Source organism: Lolium perenne, chromosome 4 (assembly GCF_019359855.2).
Source record: "Lolium perenne isolate Kyuss_39 chromosome 4, Kyuss_2.0, whole genome shotgun sequence".
Lineage (NCBI taxonomy): Eukaryota > Viridiplantae > Streptophyta > Magnoliopsida > Poales > Poaceae > Lolium > Lolium perenne.
The window spans coordinates 67,462,779-67,476,540 of NC_067247.2; the positions used below are offsets into that span (position 1 = coordinate 67,462,779).

The window sequence follows — 13,762 nt, forward strand, 5'->3', positions numbered from 1 at the left end:
CCTTCAACAAGGTCATTGCAAGGTACAACAATAATTAAGGCAAGACTTTCGAATTTCACCCTAAGAGATAAGACTCTAAACTTCACCTCTGCTGCCGCCCCACTTTCATATTGTTGCTGCGAAGTTCGGAACACAAAGCAAATCCCTCGACGGCGCAAAGACCAGGCAATAGGTGCACTGTTATATTCGTTGGTGGAGCCTTCCTGAACACAACACTCCGTCCAGATCAAGAAGGACAGGCCTCAGGCATATCTTCATCTTCGCACAAGAGAAACTGTAGGACTGACCACCTCCTTTATTCACATGACTCGTAGGCCCCCACGCTGCCAGTCCATGACCAGTAGAACAACACAAAAGGAGAGGGAAAGCACCGTGCTCGGCTGCATAACACCGGCGTGACCAAGCCACTGCTAGCTCCTGCAGCGCCATGCCTGGTTGGAACTCCCTAGCCCAGATCAAAGTCCAAAGGCCTAGATCGTGGCCCAGATCGCCCCGAGCACACTGTTGTGCGACCAAATGACATCAGCGGCGGTGCAGCACCACCTCCTCGTCATCGTCCCGTCCGCGGATCTTAGGCCACGGCCATTCGTCCGCGCCTCCCTTGCCCCCGCCGGCGTCCCACCTCCTCTCATGGCGCGCCGCCGAGAGGCAACTCCCCTACCGACTGTCGTTTCGATGGGGTGGGCGCTGCCGCCACTGCCATCGATGGTAGAAATAGCGGCCAGGAGACCAAGTGGCGGTGGTTGTTTAGGGTTGGGTGAGCGTTGCCTCTAGAGTCGCTCGGGAGTGGAGCGATTCGGGTGAGATTCACTTCTAATTAAATACTCTAGATTATTATCCTCACTAATCCCCACAAACACTCTAGTACTAAACAAGGTGTAAAAAGTATAGGCGGTTTAGAGGAGTAAAACAAAAACTTTACACTCTAACCGTGTATAGGAAACGAGTGATACGTTGTAAATATATCTATAATTTTTGATGCTCCATGCTTGTTTTACACAAATTTCTATATGTTTTGTTTACACTTCATGACACTTTTATGCATTTTCTAGAACTAACTATTGACAAGATGCCACAATGTCAATTCCTGTTTTTTGTTATTTTATATTTCAGAAAAGTTGTACAGGAAATATTCTCGAAATTGGAGGAAACAAAAGACAAACTTCCTAATTTTCTAGACACGAAGACAGAGTCCAAAGCAGAGACGGATGAGGGACAGGAGGTGGCCACACCATACCTGGGCGTAGCCCCCTTGGCCGCGCCTAGGGGTGGTGTGGGCCCCTCGAGCGCGCACCGACCTCGCCCTTCCACCTATATATTGTCTTCATCGCGAAAACCCTAAACACCAGAGTCATATTCCCAAAAAAAATCCGTAGCTCCGCCGATGCCGAAGACAAGTTTCGGGGGACAGAAGTCTCTATTCTGGCACCCTGCCAGGACGGGGAATTGCCCCCAGACCCATCTCCATTGACTCCACCGCCATCTTCATCGCCGTTGCTGAATCCCATGATGAGGAGGGAGTAGTTCTCCCCCGAGGCTGAGGGCTTTACCGGTAGCTATGTGGTCTATCTCTCTCCCATGGTATAATTTTTATGTGATCATGAGCTTTGTAATCTAGTTGAATAAGTAGATATTATTTTTCAACTATTATGCTACTCAAGTTGTTTTATTATCTGATCTCCGGAGACACCTTGTCCCACGGTGTGAAGATGACAGTGTGCATACCGTGTGTGTCTCTTAAGCTTGATTTACAGAAATACTTATGAATTGTCGTGTCTTGTTAGTACTATCTTTGTATGCTCAAAGTGATAGCGTGGAGCGTCCATAGATTGGCAACGCGGATTTTAATGAGTGCTTATGCAGCCCTACGCAGTGAATTTGTGTTCCAACCGGAGAGTGGTTCTGAGTAGCATAGTGAAGAGATAATATTTATGTATTCAATTATGATAACATTGTTGAGAGTGTTCACTAGTGAAATTATGATCCCTAGGTCTTGTTTGTAAGCATTGAAACACCGTTTACAACCAGTTCTGCTACATGTTTGCCTGCTGTAATTTTTATTTCAGATTGCAATTACCACTTACAATCATTCATATTACTTGTATTCCACTATCTTTTCGCCGAACTAGTGCACCTACACACCTGATAAGTGTATTGAGTTTGTTGAGGATACAAGAGATTTCTTGTATCATAATTACAGGGTTGCTTGAGAGGGATATCTTTGACATATACCTCCTTGAGTTCAATAAACCTTGGGTGATCCACTTAAGGGAAATTTGCTGCTGTTCTACAAACCTCTGCACTTGGAGGCCCAATACTATCTAGAAGAATAGAAGCGTGTGTAGACATCAACGGGCTACGGATTTCTTTAAAAAGGAAAAAAAAAGACTCTGTTCGTTGGTAAACAGGTGGCTCTCACTCCAAGTCCCCCTCTAACTTCGTGAACCTTCTGGGTCTTCTTTGCAGTGATCCTTTATGCTTGGTTCACTTCTTCCCCTCAATCTCCTTCTACCCGTAGCCCCACGCCGCCGCACCCAAAAATCCAGGATGCATCCCTTCGGCACCGACCTGCGAAGCAATTTCTGTTCCTCGCTCAAAGCACGCCTGGTGTGGAACAGATCGACAGCTCGGGCATTGTTGATGAGTTGAAGTGAGGAGGCAGCTAGTGCCCGAATCACAACCTTATCTGTTCTGTGCACAAAAAGTTGACGGGCTCCATCGACAAGGAGGAGAGGCCGCCGGTGGCGCTTCGATCTTGAGTTGCCATTGTGTCACAGCCGACTCCGAGGTGATCTGTTCTGGGGTGTTGATCGCTCTATGCTCAGGCTTTGGTTTCTTTCTTCCAAATTAAATTGTACGTCGTCACCTGCAACTTGTTGGAGAAAATGCACAGGAACCCCATGTCCTATTGATTCTGTTATTACATAGTTGATGATTGATCATTGTAACTTACATATACAACTAGGAAATATTTGCTAATTTCCCTTTGTCTCTTTGCATGAAGCTTTTAATTTTTTTTCTTTGGATGATAGCTTACTCTTCTTTGAGGGATCCGTGGAACAAGCTAGGGTGATTAAGGATGTCCTGGATAGTTATGAGAAGAGTACTTGGCAACCAATAAGCATGGGAAAGTGCTCCATCCTCTTTGGAAAGCACTGCCCGGCTGATGTGCAAGTGTAAATCAAAAGACATCTTAAAATATGAAACTACTGCGTTTGAGGAGAAATATTTGGGACTCCCTGTCCCTGAAGAAAGAATGAAAGGATCCAAATTTAAATCCATCAAAGGAAGTATTTCAAAACATGCTGGTTACTGGAATGAGAAGTATATGTCTATTGGTGCAAAAGAGACTCTTATAAAATCAATCCTCCAATCTCTGACCACGTATGCTATGGGGGGTTTCAAGTTTCCTACAGGATTAACTAAGGAACTCTCTCAAATTATTCGTAACTTATGGTGGGGAGACGAGGAAAATAGGAGACGTATGCATTGGATGTCATGGGACAAATGACCAGGCCTAAAACTTGCGACGGCATTGGCTTTCGTGGTCTCAAAATTTTCAATCAAGCGTTGTTAGCAAGACAAGCCTGGAGGCTAATTCAACACACTGGGAGTTTTTGTGCTCGTCTTTTAGAGGCTAAGTATTATCCTTCGGCCAACTTACTAGACACGGCATTCATTCAGAATGCTTCCCCAACCTGGCAGGGCATCGAGTTTGGATTGGAACTCCTAAAGAAAGGTACCATTTGGCGGATTGGCTCCGGTTCTAGTGTGAAGATTTTTAGTGACAATTGGAGTCCCTGTATTGATACTCGAAAACTGGTTGGACGGCGAGGAGGTTCTCGCAGACGATGGGTCTCTGAACTAATTAACCCGGACACCCGTACATGGAATTTTGACGGTGAACAGGAGGAGCTCTCCTTTTTCATTATATCAAGAGGGAAAACTGTACAATGGCAAGAGCCAGGGAAAGGCAAAGAAAAAAGGCGAAAAACAACAGAAAGAAAACCAACTACTCGGTGTGAGCGACCTTCAGGTTTGCCAACGCATCTTTGATCTGGAAAACCAACTACCCATACATGGAATGAAGAACTTGTCCGTGAATGTTGTCTCCCGGTTGACGTTGATGATGTGTTGGCCATTAAACATCCTGCACGATTGTGTGAGGATTTTGTATCTTGGCTGCCGGAGAGCAATGGCATCTTCACTGTAAGATCGGCGTACTGGCCTGGAATTCAACATAACCTGGACGCTAAAAGAAATGTTCAGTGCAGTTCTGAACAGAATGGAGAAAGGAAAATTTGGGAGCTGGTTTGGCGTGCAAAGGTGCCGCAGAAGCTGCGTATATTTGCATGGAAGGTGGCGACGTGTACGCTGGCTGTTCGCAAAGGACTTTACCAACGCATTCAGTCAGTTGATCCCATCTGTACAATTTGTGGTGTTGAACGGGAGGACTCTCACCATGCTCTAGTTCGCTGCACCATGGCTCGTGCTCTCCGTGAGGGTATGAGAATGAAGTGGAAGCTGCCGCTTGAATCTTTATTTGTGTATACAGGTACATAATGGCTCCTGACCCTCTTATGCAATCTCTCACCCAGATCCAGGGCGGAAGTAATTTTCTTATTACGGAGGACTTGGCACCATAGAAATAATATTGTGCATGGAGATGGTAAGGCCTCGATTACTACTTCGAATCCTTTCTTAAGCAATTATTTTGGACTCGTTTGATTCTGCAACACGCCCGATTTTTTATCCTAAGGGGAAGTCCCCAGCCGAGCCTGGGAACCTTTCAAGTTCTGAGGGTCCACCAGCCCCTAGTCGATGGACAGCACCCCCTCATGGAGTGATCAAAGCAAATGTGGATGCGGGATGGGATGCTCCAAGTAAGAAGGTTGGTATTGGCATTGTTATACTAACTATGTGGGCCAAATCATTTTATCTGAATGACAATTTATTCCTTGGTGCGCCAATGCAGATGAAGCTGAGGTTTTGGGGTGTCTTCATGGTTTAAAATGCTTCATCAATCTTCAAATTCCGCAGGCAATTTTGGAGTTGGATTGCTTACGCACTGTCAAGACTCTACAAAACAATGCAAAGGATAGATCCTCATGTTGGAGCCTATATATATACTGAAGGACAGGAGCTTCTGAGGCTCTACCAGTTCATATCTATTTGCAAAGTTGATCGTGCTTGCTATGGTTTGGCACATGGCTTGGCACAGCTAGGCAAGAAGGGCGTCTCTGGTTCTATACGTGATTCTGTTCCTGCCTCCTTGGCAAGTTTAGCCACTGAGGTTTGTAATTGGGTCGATGAGCCCTTAGTTGCCTAGGTTTTCTTGTTTTACCTGATGTAACCATTCTATAACTTCGGAGCAGCAAGTTTCTTACGTATTTTTTTCCTTCCAGGGTATTGAAGGGGACTGAAAGTTTTTAATGAGACGGCTTGCTTGTATAATATATTATGGTTCATCTTAAAAAAAATCTTTGCGAACCTATATCTTACTCATTTCGGTGATCACCTTACCCTTTCTGCGGCATCTACGAGGGCTAATGCACCACCAACTTTTAAGTTCAAAATTTCAAACTGCTATTCTGGGGCCAAACATGGCATCGACGATTATAATCCACCTTCAAGAGATTTGGCAATTCATGTGAGGAGCTGGATTTTGATGCGAGTCTTGTTTGAGCCCATTGTGTAGATGAGGCTTTTTACGGTAGGGACCGAAGAATATTGACCGTTCAATCAACACATCTGATGTTCCTGTTTTATCAATACTAGTTGATTTGAGGAGTAGTATTTTTTCACCTAATTAAGGGCAGATTCGGCAGCTGCTAAAATACACACCTCTAATAAAGAAAACTTTCCTTTTCTTAGCATTCCTTATAATAGCTATATTTTATTTTTTACAAACAATTGGTGTGAGTGGCTGGGGAATTTACGTTTAACTTTTTTTTTTGAAACAAGGTTTAACTTCTTTATGGTTCACGGAAAGAAAAGTCTAATACAACTCCTATTTGGTTGAATGTTGATTAGCAAAACACATTTCACTACAGGAATGGACGCATACGCCGACGGCCGGCTGCCCTCGGCGTAGGCTACGTCGACGGCAGCCCTCGGCGTATGGCGTCGGCGTCTACCTCCCTCGGCATAAACAATATTGCCGTTGGTGTAGCCCGGCCCTCGGCGTAGCACGCTACGCCGACGGCAAAACCGTCGGCATACAAATTTTAAAAATTTGAATTTCCTTTTTCCAAAAAAATAAAAAAAATCGAAAAATACTTTTTTATATGCCGACGGCAAAGCCCTCGGCAGAGTTTTAAAATTTTCCAATTTTTAATTTTTTTTACACCATTTTTTTCTTTTTTTACTTATTTATCTTTCACCCATACACTTTTAACTCTAAGTACACTTAATCTTAGGTCAAATTACAATCATGGTTAAACTTCTCAGTCGGTCACCCATCCTCACACTACTCCAACCTCAGCACGTTTAACTTCTTGGTGTCATTCGGATGAGCTTCCCTTAAAGAATTGACACCTTGCTCATAATAATAGCCTATCAACCCTATTAACCCTTGGACCGTGATGTCACAACTCTTTATTTTTGAATTCCAAATAATTACTTAAGTAAACAATAATTAATATATAAATAACAATGAATAATCAAATTTAATTCAAATAACAATAAAATGATTTTCTTTTTGGTTTTTTCTATTTAATATGGAATAATTAATATCTTTAAATCGAAATTCCACAAATAATATGTCTAAATTGATCAGAAAAATGAGAGGAATCTAAATATAAGATCCATATCATCATTTGAACATAAAAATTAGAGGAATCCAATGACATCCAGTTTGCCATCTGGCCAAATTGGCCCCATCGGGAGATGCAAAATGGCCGTACCGGGCGCGCTGGTGCACCGTTCGCCAAAACGCTAAACGGAAAAAATTAGCAAATAAAGTGATGTGCTATAGACCTAAAAACATTTTTCGCAGAATTTATTGAGCGACGGAAAGTGTACCCCTATTTCAAATCTGGTCATTTTCCAACGGATTCGGCGGGGCACCGCTGGAAGCCGCAGGGATTCCTAGATAGCTAGCGCATACATATGGCATGTGATATGTGGTGCGGAGGCGGTGTCCTACCACTACGCGGAGATCTCGCTCAATACTAAAATACGCCCCATGTAGCTGCTTCACAAAAAAATCGATTTGGCACCCCGAAAATGAAAAAACCATCGCACATGGGTCGGATTGGAAATCCGCTCCTAGGGCCATGTCTTCCTTCCCAGGGACCACGCACGTGCCAAATATGGCCTTGTTCCGACAAACTATGCGGTGTCACAGACCGTTTCCTACCCATTTGCCCTAAAATCCATAGAACTCCGGACGTGATAGTCTTGTTTGTTTCTAATTCCGACTTTTGGAGTGGTTACTAGGACACATGAAATGATGACATGCGGCTCCAATGGATTTTCTGACTTCGTTTAAATTGTCATTTGGCCAAAACGGCCCCCCACGAAGATGCGGTATGGCCGTACCGGGCGCGCTGGTGCACCTGTTCACCATCACGCTAAACGGAAAACATTTAGCACATAAAGTGATGTATCATAGACATAAAAATATTTTTCCCGGAATTTATTGAGCGACGAAAAGTGTACACCTAGTTCAAATCCGGTCAGTTTCCAGCGGATTCGGCGGGACACCGCAGGAAGCCCCATGGATTCCCAGATAGCTAGCGCGTACATATGGCATATGATATGCGGTGCGAAGGCGGTGTCCTACCACTACGCGGAGGTCTCATGCAAATACTAAAATGCGCCCCATGTAGCTGCTTCACAAAACAAAACAGTTTTGGCACCCCGAAAATGAAAAAACCATCTCCCATGGGTCGGATTGGAAATTCGCTCCCGAGGCCTTGCTTCCCATCCCAGGTATCACACATGTGCCAAATATGGCCCCGATCCGACAAACTATGCGGTGTCACAGGCCGTTTCCTACTCGGTTACCCTAAAAGCCATAGAACTCCGGACGTGATAGCTCTGTTTGTGAAGGGTTTTCCAAAATAATTGTTGTATCCTAATTCTAATTTTTGGAGTGGTTACTAGGACACATAAAATGACGCCATGCGGCTCAAAAGGATTTTCTAACTTAGTTTAAATTGCCATCCGGCCAAAACGGCCCCACGGAGATGCGGTATGGCCGTACCGGGCGCGCTGGTGCACCCGTTCACCATCGCGCTAAACGGAAAAAATTTAGCACATAAAATGATGTGTCGTAGACCTAAAAACATTTTTCGCGAAAGTTATTGAGCGACGGAAAGTGTACCCCTAGTTCAAATCCGGTCATTTTCCACCGGATTCGGCGGGACACCGCAGGAAGCCGCAGGGATTTCCAGATAGCTAGCACGCACATATGGCATGTGATATGTGGTGCGGAGGTGGTGTCCTACTACTACGTGGAGGTCTCGCGCAATACAAAAATACGACCCATGTAGCTGCTTCACAAAAAAAAACCGTTTTGACACCCCGAAAATGAAAAAACCATCGCTCATGGGTCGGATTGGAAATCCGCTTCCGGAGCCTTGCTTCCCATCCCAGGGACCACGCACATGCCAACTATAGCCTCATTCCGACAAACTATGCGGTGTCACAGACTGTTTCCTACTGATTTCCCCTAAAAGCCATAGAATTCCGGACTTGATAGCCCTGTTTGTGAAGGGTTTTCCAAAATAACTGCCGTATCCCAATTCCGTCTTTTGGAGTGGTTACTAGGACACATAAAATGACGTCATCGGTTCCGCGGAATTTTCTGACTTCGTTTAAATTGCCATCTGGCCAAAACGGGAACCCGATGACATATAAGAAAGTGTTTGAATTGTTACTATGTTAACGTGATATTCAAATATGCATGATTTTGACATAAACGGATAGAGGATGTTTTTATGAACATTTTGATACCTTATACGCATTTTTCCGACATCATATGAATTAGTTATGATTTTTATAAAATTAGACAAATTTGAAAAATAGCCTACGCCGAGGGTGGCCGTCGGCGTAGCCCTGTCTACGCCTAGGGCCAAATATATGCCGAGGGCGGCCCTCGGAGTAGACTTCGCTACGCCGACGGCAACGATACGCCGAGGGTCAGACGGGCTGGCTGGCCGTGCCGGGCAATACACCGACGGCCCCGACATTTGGCCGTCGGCGTACGCCACAGCAGTCGGCGTACGTCGCCATTCCTGTAGTGTTTTAAAACAGCTTAAAACTCAAACCTGCATTGCAACGAAGATGTGGTTCTATCTAAGTGGCAGCGTTAAATTTCACCGAGTTCAGACTACATGGTTTTTGGTTCGAGACACCCTATCTTTTTCCAAGTTATTGTGATATATCTTTTATTTATTTGGACACCCCTATGCATATATATCTCTAAAGTTTCGTTCATAATTTTTATATTTTCTTAACTTCAACTAAATTCAACTAAGATTTGAACCTATTAAAGCATGTCGTCACAATGCTGGTAGTAGAATAAGTTGTATTCCATCCAACTCCTTCCCTGTGTCGTCCTTGATGCCGCTATGGACGGCTATTGTGCCTTCGCTGCCTCCTGCTGCGCCACTGTCGTCGTCGCCAGGGTTGACATAGTTGTCTGTCTTGATCCCAACCACCCAATGGCGACCGACAAGGCACCTCTAACTCCCTTGGATCCCTAGATTAGAGTCAATTTATGGTCTGTATATACATAAGTTGCACTCAACATATATATGTGCAACATAATGGAAAAAAAACATAATTGGGAGGCAAATTATGCTGCTTCCGGCCGGTTAAACATTGTCTATACTGTTTCGATTTTTTTTTGTCTATACTGAGTTTCGTAAAGAAAAAAACATTGCATGGACGATGGTACATAACACTTCGATAAGAATCCAGAACGGGGCAAGGCCGGGAGTTGTGTGCACGTACGTTTCCTATATCTATGCGTGCAGAGCAATATATATCGGCAGCGCATCCTATAGTATCGAACAATTATTCTTCCGCTACTGTTTCTTCATCCTTGGGGGCTTGGGGCCATTGCGAGACATGTTCCGGTCCCTGAAGCAGCACGCTAGGTCATCGGAAGGGATGAAAGACGTGGTTTTCATCGGAGCAACTGCTCTTTTGTGGTGGTCAGCGCGGAGGTACTACAAGCACCACATCGGCAAGCCCGTGACCGACACGGCTTATATCGCCATGGTTGATGCCGCCACGGCTGTTCCGCCTCGGGTCACCTGCGGTCTCAAGAACTTCGACGCCAGCGAGGCTGATCCGGTGATTGGCCGCGACGACGAGATCGACCGCGTCATCTGCATACTCTGCCGCCGGACAAAGAACTGCGCTGCGCTCGTCGGAGCAGCGGGAGTTGGCAAGACGGCCATCGTGGAGGGTCTCGCCCAACGAATCGCTGCCGGGACGGTCCCAGACGCTCTCTCCGGAGCTCGCGTGGTGGAGCTCGACCTCGGGGCGATGATTGCCGGGACCAATTTGCGCGGCATGTTCGAAGAGCGCTTGAAGGATGCTGTCAAGCAGGCGGAGGATTCGGCTGGCAAGCTCATCCTCTTCATCGACGAGATGCACATGATGGTCGGTACCGGTGAGCGAGGTGGCACCGGCGACGCCGCCAACATCCTCAAGCCAGCCTTGGCCCGTGGTCGCATCCGTTGCATAGGGGCTACTACCTCTCCGGAGTATCGCGAGTACGTCGAGAAGGATGCGGCACTCGAGCGGCGCTTTCAAAAGGTTGAAGTCGACGAACCAAGCCTGCAAGACACCATTGCCATCCTTAGAGGGTTGAAAGAGCATTACCAAGCACACCATGGCTTGAAAATTGACGACGACGCCCTCGTCGCCGCTGCACAGCTTGCTGCCCGTTATATTACAGGTACGTATGCGAAATCGGCAAGAATTAACTGAGTTTACTAAGAGCATGTCTAACAGACCCCGTATTTTTTCGCCCCTTAAAACGCGAGTAGAGGGCCCTGTATTCGATTTCGATCGGCCGAAAACTCGTCCGAGCAGACCCCATATCCCTAAACTGTAAAAAGGCATATTCCTAAAATATGCCAAATCAATTTTTTTTTCTCTTTTCTTCCTCCTCTCCTTCTTCCTCCTCCAACCACCCCTGCCCCAAGCCATGCCTGCGCGCTGCCTCCCACCGCCGCCCCTGCGCGCTGCCCCGCCCCGCCGCCCCTGCGTGCTGCCCCGCCCGCCGCGGCCGCCCCCGCCGCACCGCCGCCTGCGCGCTGCCCCGCCTCGCCGCGGCCGCCGCCCTCCGCCACCGCTTCGCCCGCCGTGGCCGCCGCCCCGCCGCACCCTGCCTCCCGCGCCGGACCGCGCCCTGCCTCAACGCGCCGGCGTGCTCGCCCTACCTCGCGCGCGCGCCTGCCTCCGGCGCCCGCGCGCCTGCCTCGCGCGCTCCGGACCGCGCCTGCCTCAACGCGCCGGCGTGCTCGCCCTGCCCCGCGCGTGCTCGCCCTGCCTCGCGAGCGCTCGTCCCGCAGCCGCCCGGCCGGCCGGCAGGCCGCACGAGCGCCTCCCAGGCCAAGCGCGCACACCAGCCGACGGAGCGATGCCCATAGTCCCGGCGAAGTATCTCGATTTGGCGCGATTGGGTGTCGATTTGGCGCGATTGGATGCGTGCAGAGGCGGAAGCAGTTGCAATTTTCTGAAAGTTCTGCTCGCCACGAGTCGGGGGTTGGCCCTGTATTCAGCCTCCCGTCCTGTACTTGTAAGGGGTGAGGAGCCGCCCCGTAGCCAAAACTGTAAAATTTTTACGGGGTTGGGCGTTTTAAGGGGTCTGTTAGACGGCCGGGTAGAGCTCTACCCCGTATATCGGCGGTTATTTTACGGGGTTGGGCGTTTTAAGGGGTCTGTTAGACCTGCTCTAACATTAGTTGACTATGTAGTGCATCTTGAAGAAATTTGGTGAATTTTATTATTGTTAGGTCGTCAATTTCCTGATAAGGCAATTGATCTGATTGATGAGGCATGCACTATGGTAAAGTTGCAGCTTGGCAAGCAAAAGGAAGCTATAAATGAACGAAGTAAAACTGTAAATACTCCGGCGGAGGTACTGGTTGGTCCACATCATATCACACAGGTAAATTTGCTTATTTGCATACATATCGGTAGTCTCCATTGTTTTATCATGACGTTCTTATGTTACTTTAATAATGTGACCTGAAGGTTTTGAGCCGATGGACTAAAATTCCTATAGCTACACTTGATCAAGAGGAAGAAAAGCTAATACATCTCACTGAGAGACTGCATGAGAGAGTTGTTGGGCAGGATGGAGCGGTAAATTTGGTTGCACAAGCAGTTCTACGTTCTAGGACTGGTCTTGATGAATCAGGCCAACCGATATGTTCTTTCCTGTTTTTGGGTCCGGTTGGTGTTGGAAAGACACAGCTTGCTAAAGCTCTTGCAGAGAAGCTATTTGATAATAAGAAGATGTTAGTTCGCTTTGATATGTCTGAATATGATCAGAGTGGATCTTTGCGGCATCTCATTGGAGGACCCGGAAGGTTTAACATATACACTTTTGCTTGTCTAATTCTTTACACTTCATTATGTTTACCATTTTCATTTCACATTCTAAAGCTACGAAGAAAATGGACAACTCAGTGAGAAAATCGGGAGCCAACCATACAGTGTTATTCTTTTTGACAATGTGGATAAGGCACATCCCTCTGTATTCAAAGTTCTAATTCAAATCCTCGATGATGGTATGCTGATTGATGGCAAAAGGAGGAACGTGGATTTTAAGAATACAATCATTATTATGACATCAAATCTAGGATCAGAGAACCTACCAACAAGAATAGCAGGCGAAAAACCGGTGGAATTTGCACGAGATCTTCTCATGAAACAGGTCAGTGAATCCCAAATTGTCTCCTGTAAGGCTGTAACAGTTACAGCCAACGATATTCATATAATACTCATTCATTATTAGGTTCAAAAATGCGTCAAGCCCGATCTTATCAACAGATTGAGTGAGATTGCGATATTCGAGCCGCTTTCACACGACGAACTCAAGGAGATAGTGAAAATCCAAATGAAGAGCGTCGTTGCCATGATGGCTAACAAGGGCTTCTCTATGTCGGTGACAGATGGCGCTTTGGATGTCATTTGGTCACAATCACACGACCCAGTAAGAATAACTCCTCGTCAACATGACCACACTACACAGATTTTTATTCGGGTTTGGATATGGTAACATCTAAAGATTTACTTGGGCCGTTGTTTTTATGTCTCAGTAACCAATGCTTTAATAATGCTCGTAGGTGGACGGCGCAAGGCCTATAAAGACGTGGGTGAAGAAGCATGTGACAAGAGTTCTTTCAAATATGTTGGTCACCAGGGAAGCATGTATAGGTTCAAAGATCTCCATAGAGGCTAGTGACGATAAGAGAGAGTTGAAGTTCCAAGTACTAAAGAAAGAGATGGATCCAGGAGACCAGCTGCCATGAAATTATGCCGTAGTACTCCTACAAGAAGTAAGATAAAAAAAAGAAGAAGGAAGATGAACATGCATAGGCAATTAGGCATAGAACATATACTTTTTCTTGGATAAAGGCATATAGACCAAATATAGCGGTACCTCGCAAATCAGACAAAATATATCGGTCGTTAATTAGCTATTCATCAAGCACTTGTTGTAAGAAGCTGGTAGCACTTATTTATCTGTAATGAAGTGGCTTATGGCACACGGAAGACCTTTTCCATG

General features: G+C 46.3%; 1 protein-coding gene across 1 annotated transcript; it reads left to right on the forward strand.

Moving 5' to 3' along the window:
- Positions 1 to 10,080: 10,080 nt before the first annotated feature.
- Positions 10,081 to 13,505, forward strand: LOC127346855 (chaperone protein ClpB1-like). The gene is made up of 6 exons (XM_071828998.1): positions 10,081 to 10,918; positions 11,982 to 12,136; positions 12,223 to 12,560; positions 12,637 to 12,907; positions 12,989 to 13,186; positions 13,320 to 13,505. The coding sequence occupies exons 1-6, from the start codon at positions 10,081 to 10,083 to the stop codon at positions 13,503 to 13,505; spliced, it is 1,986 nt and encodes a 661-aa protein (XP_071685099.1).
- Positions 13,506 to 13,762: the final 257 nt, after the last annotated feature.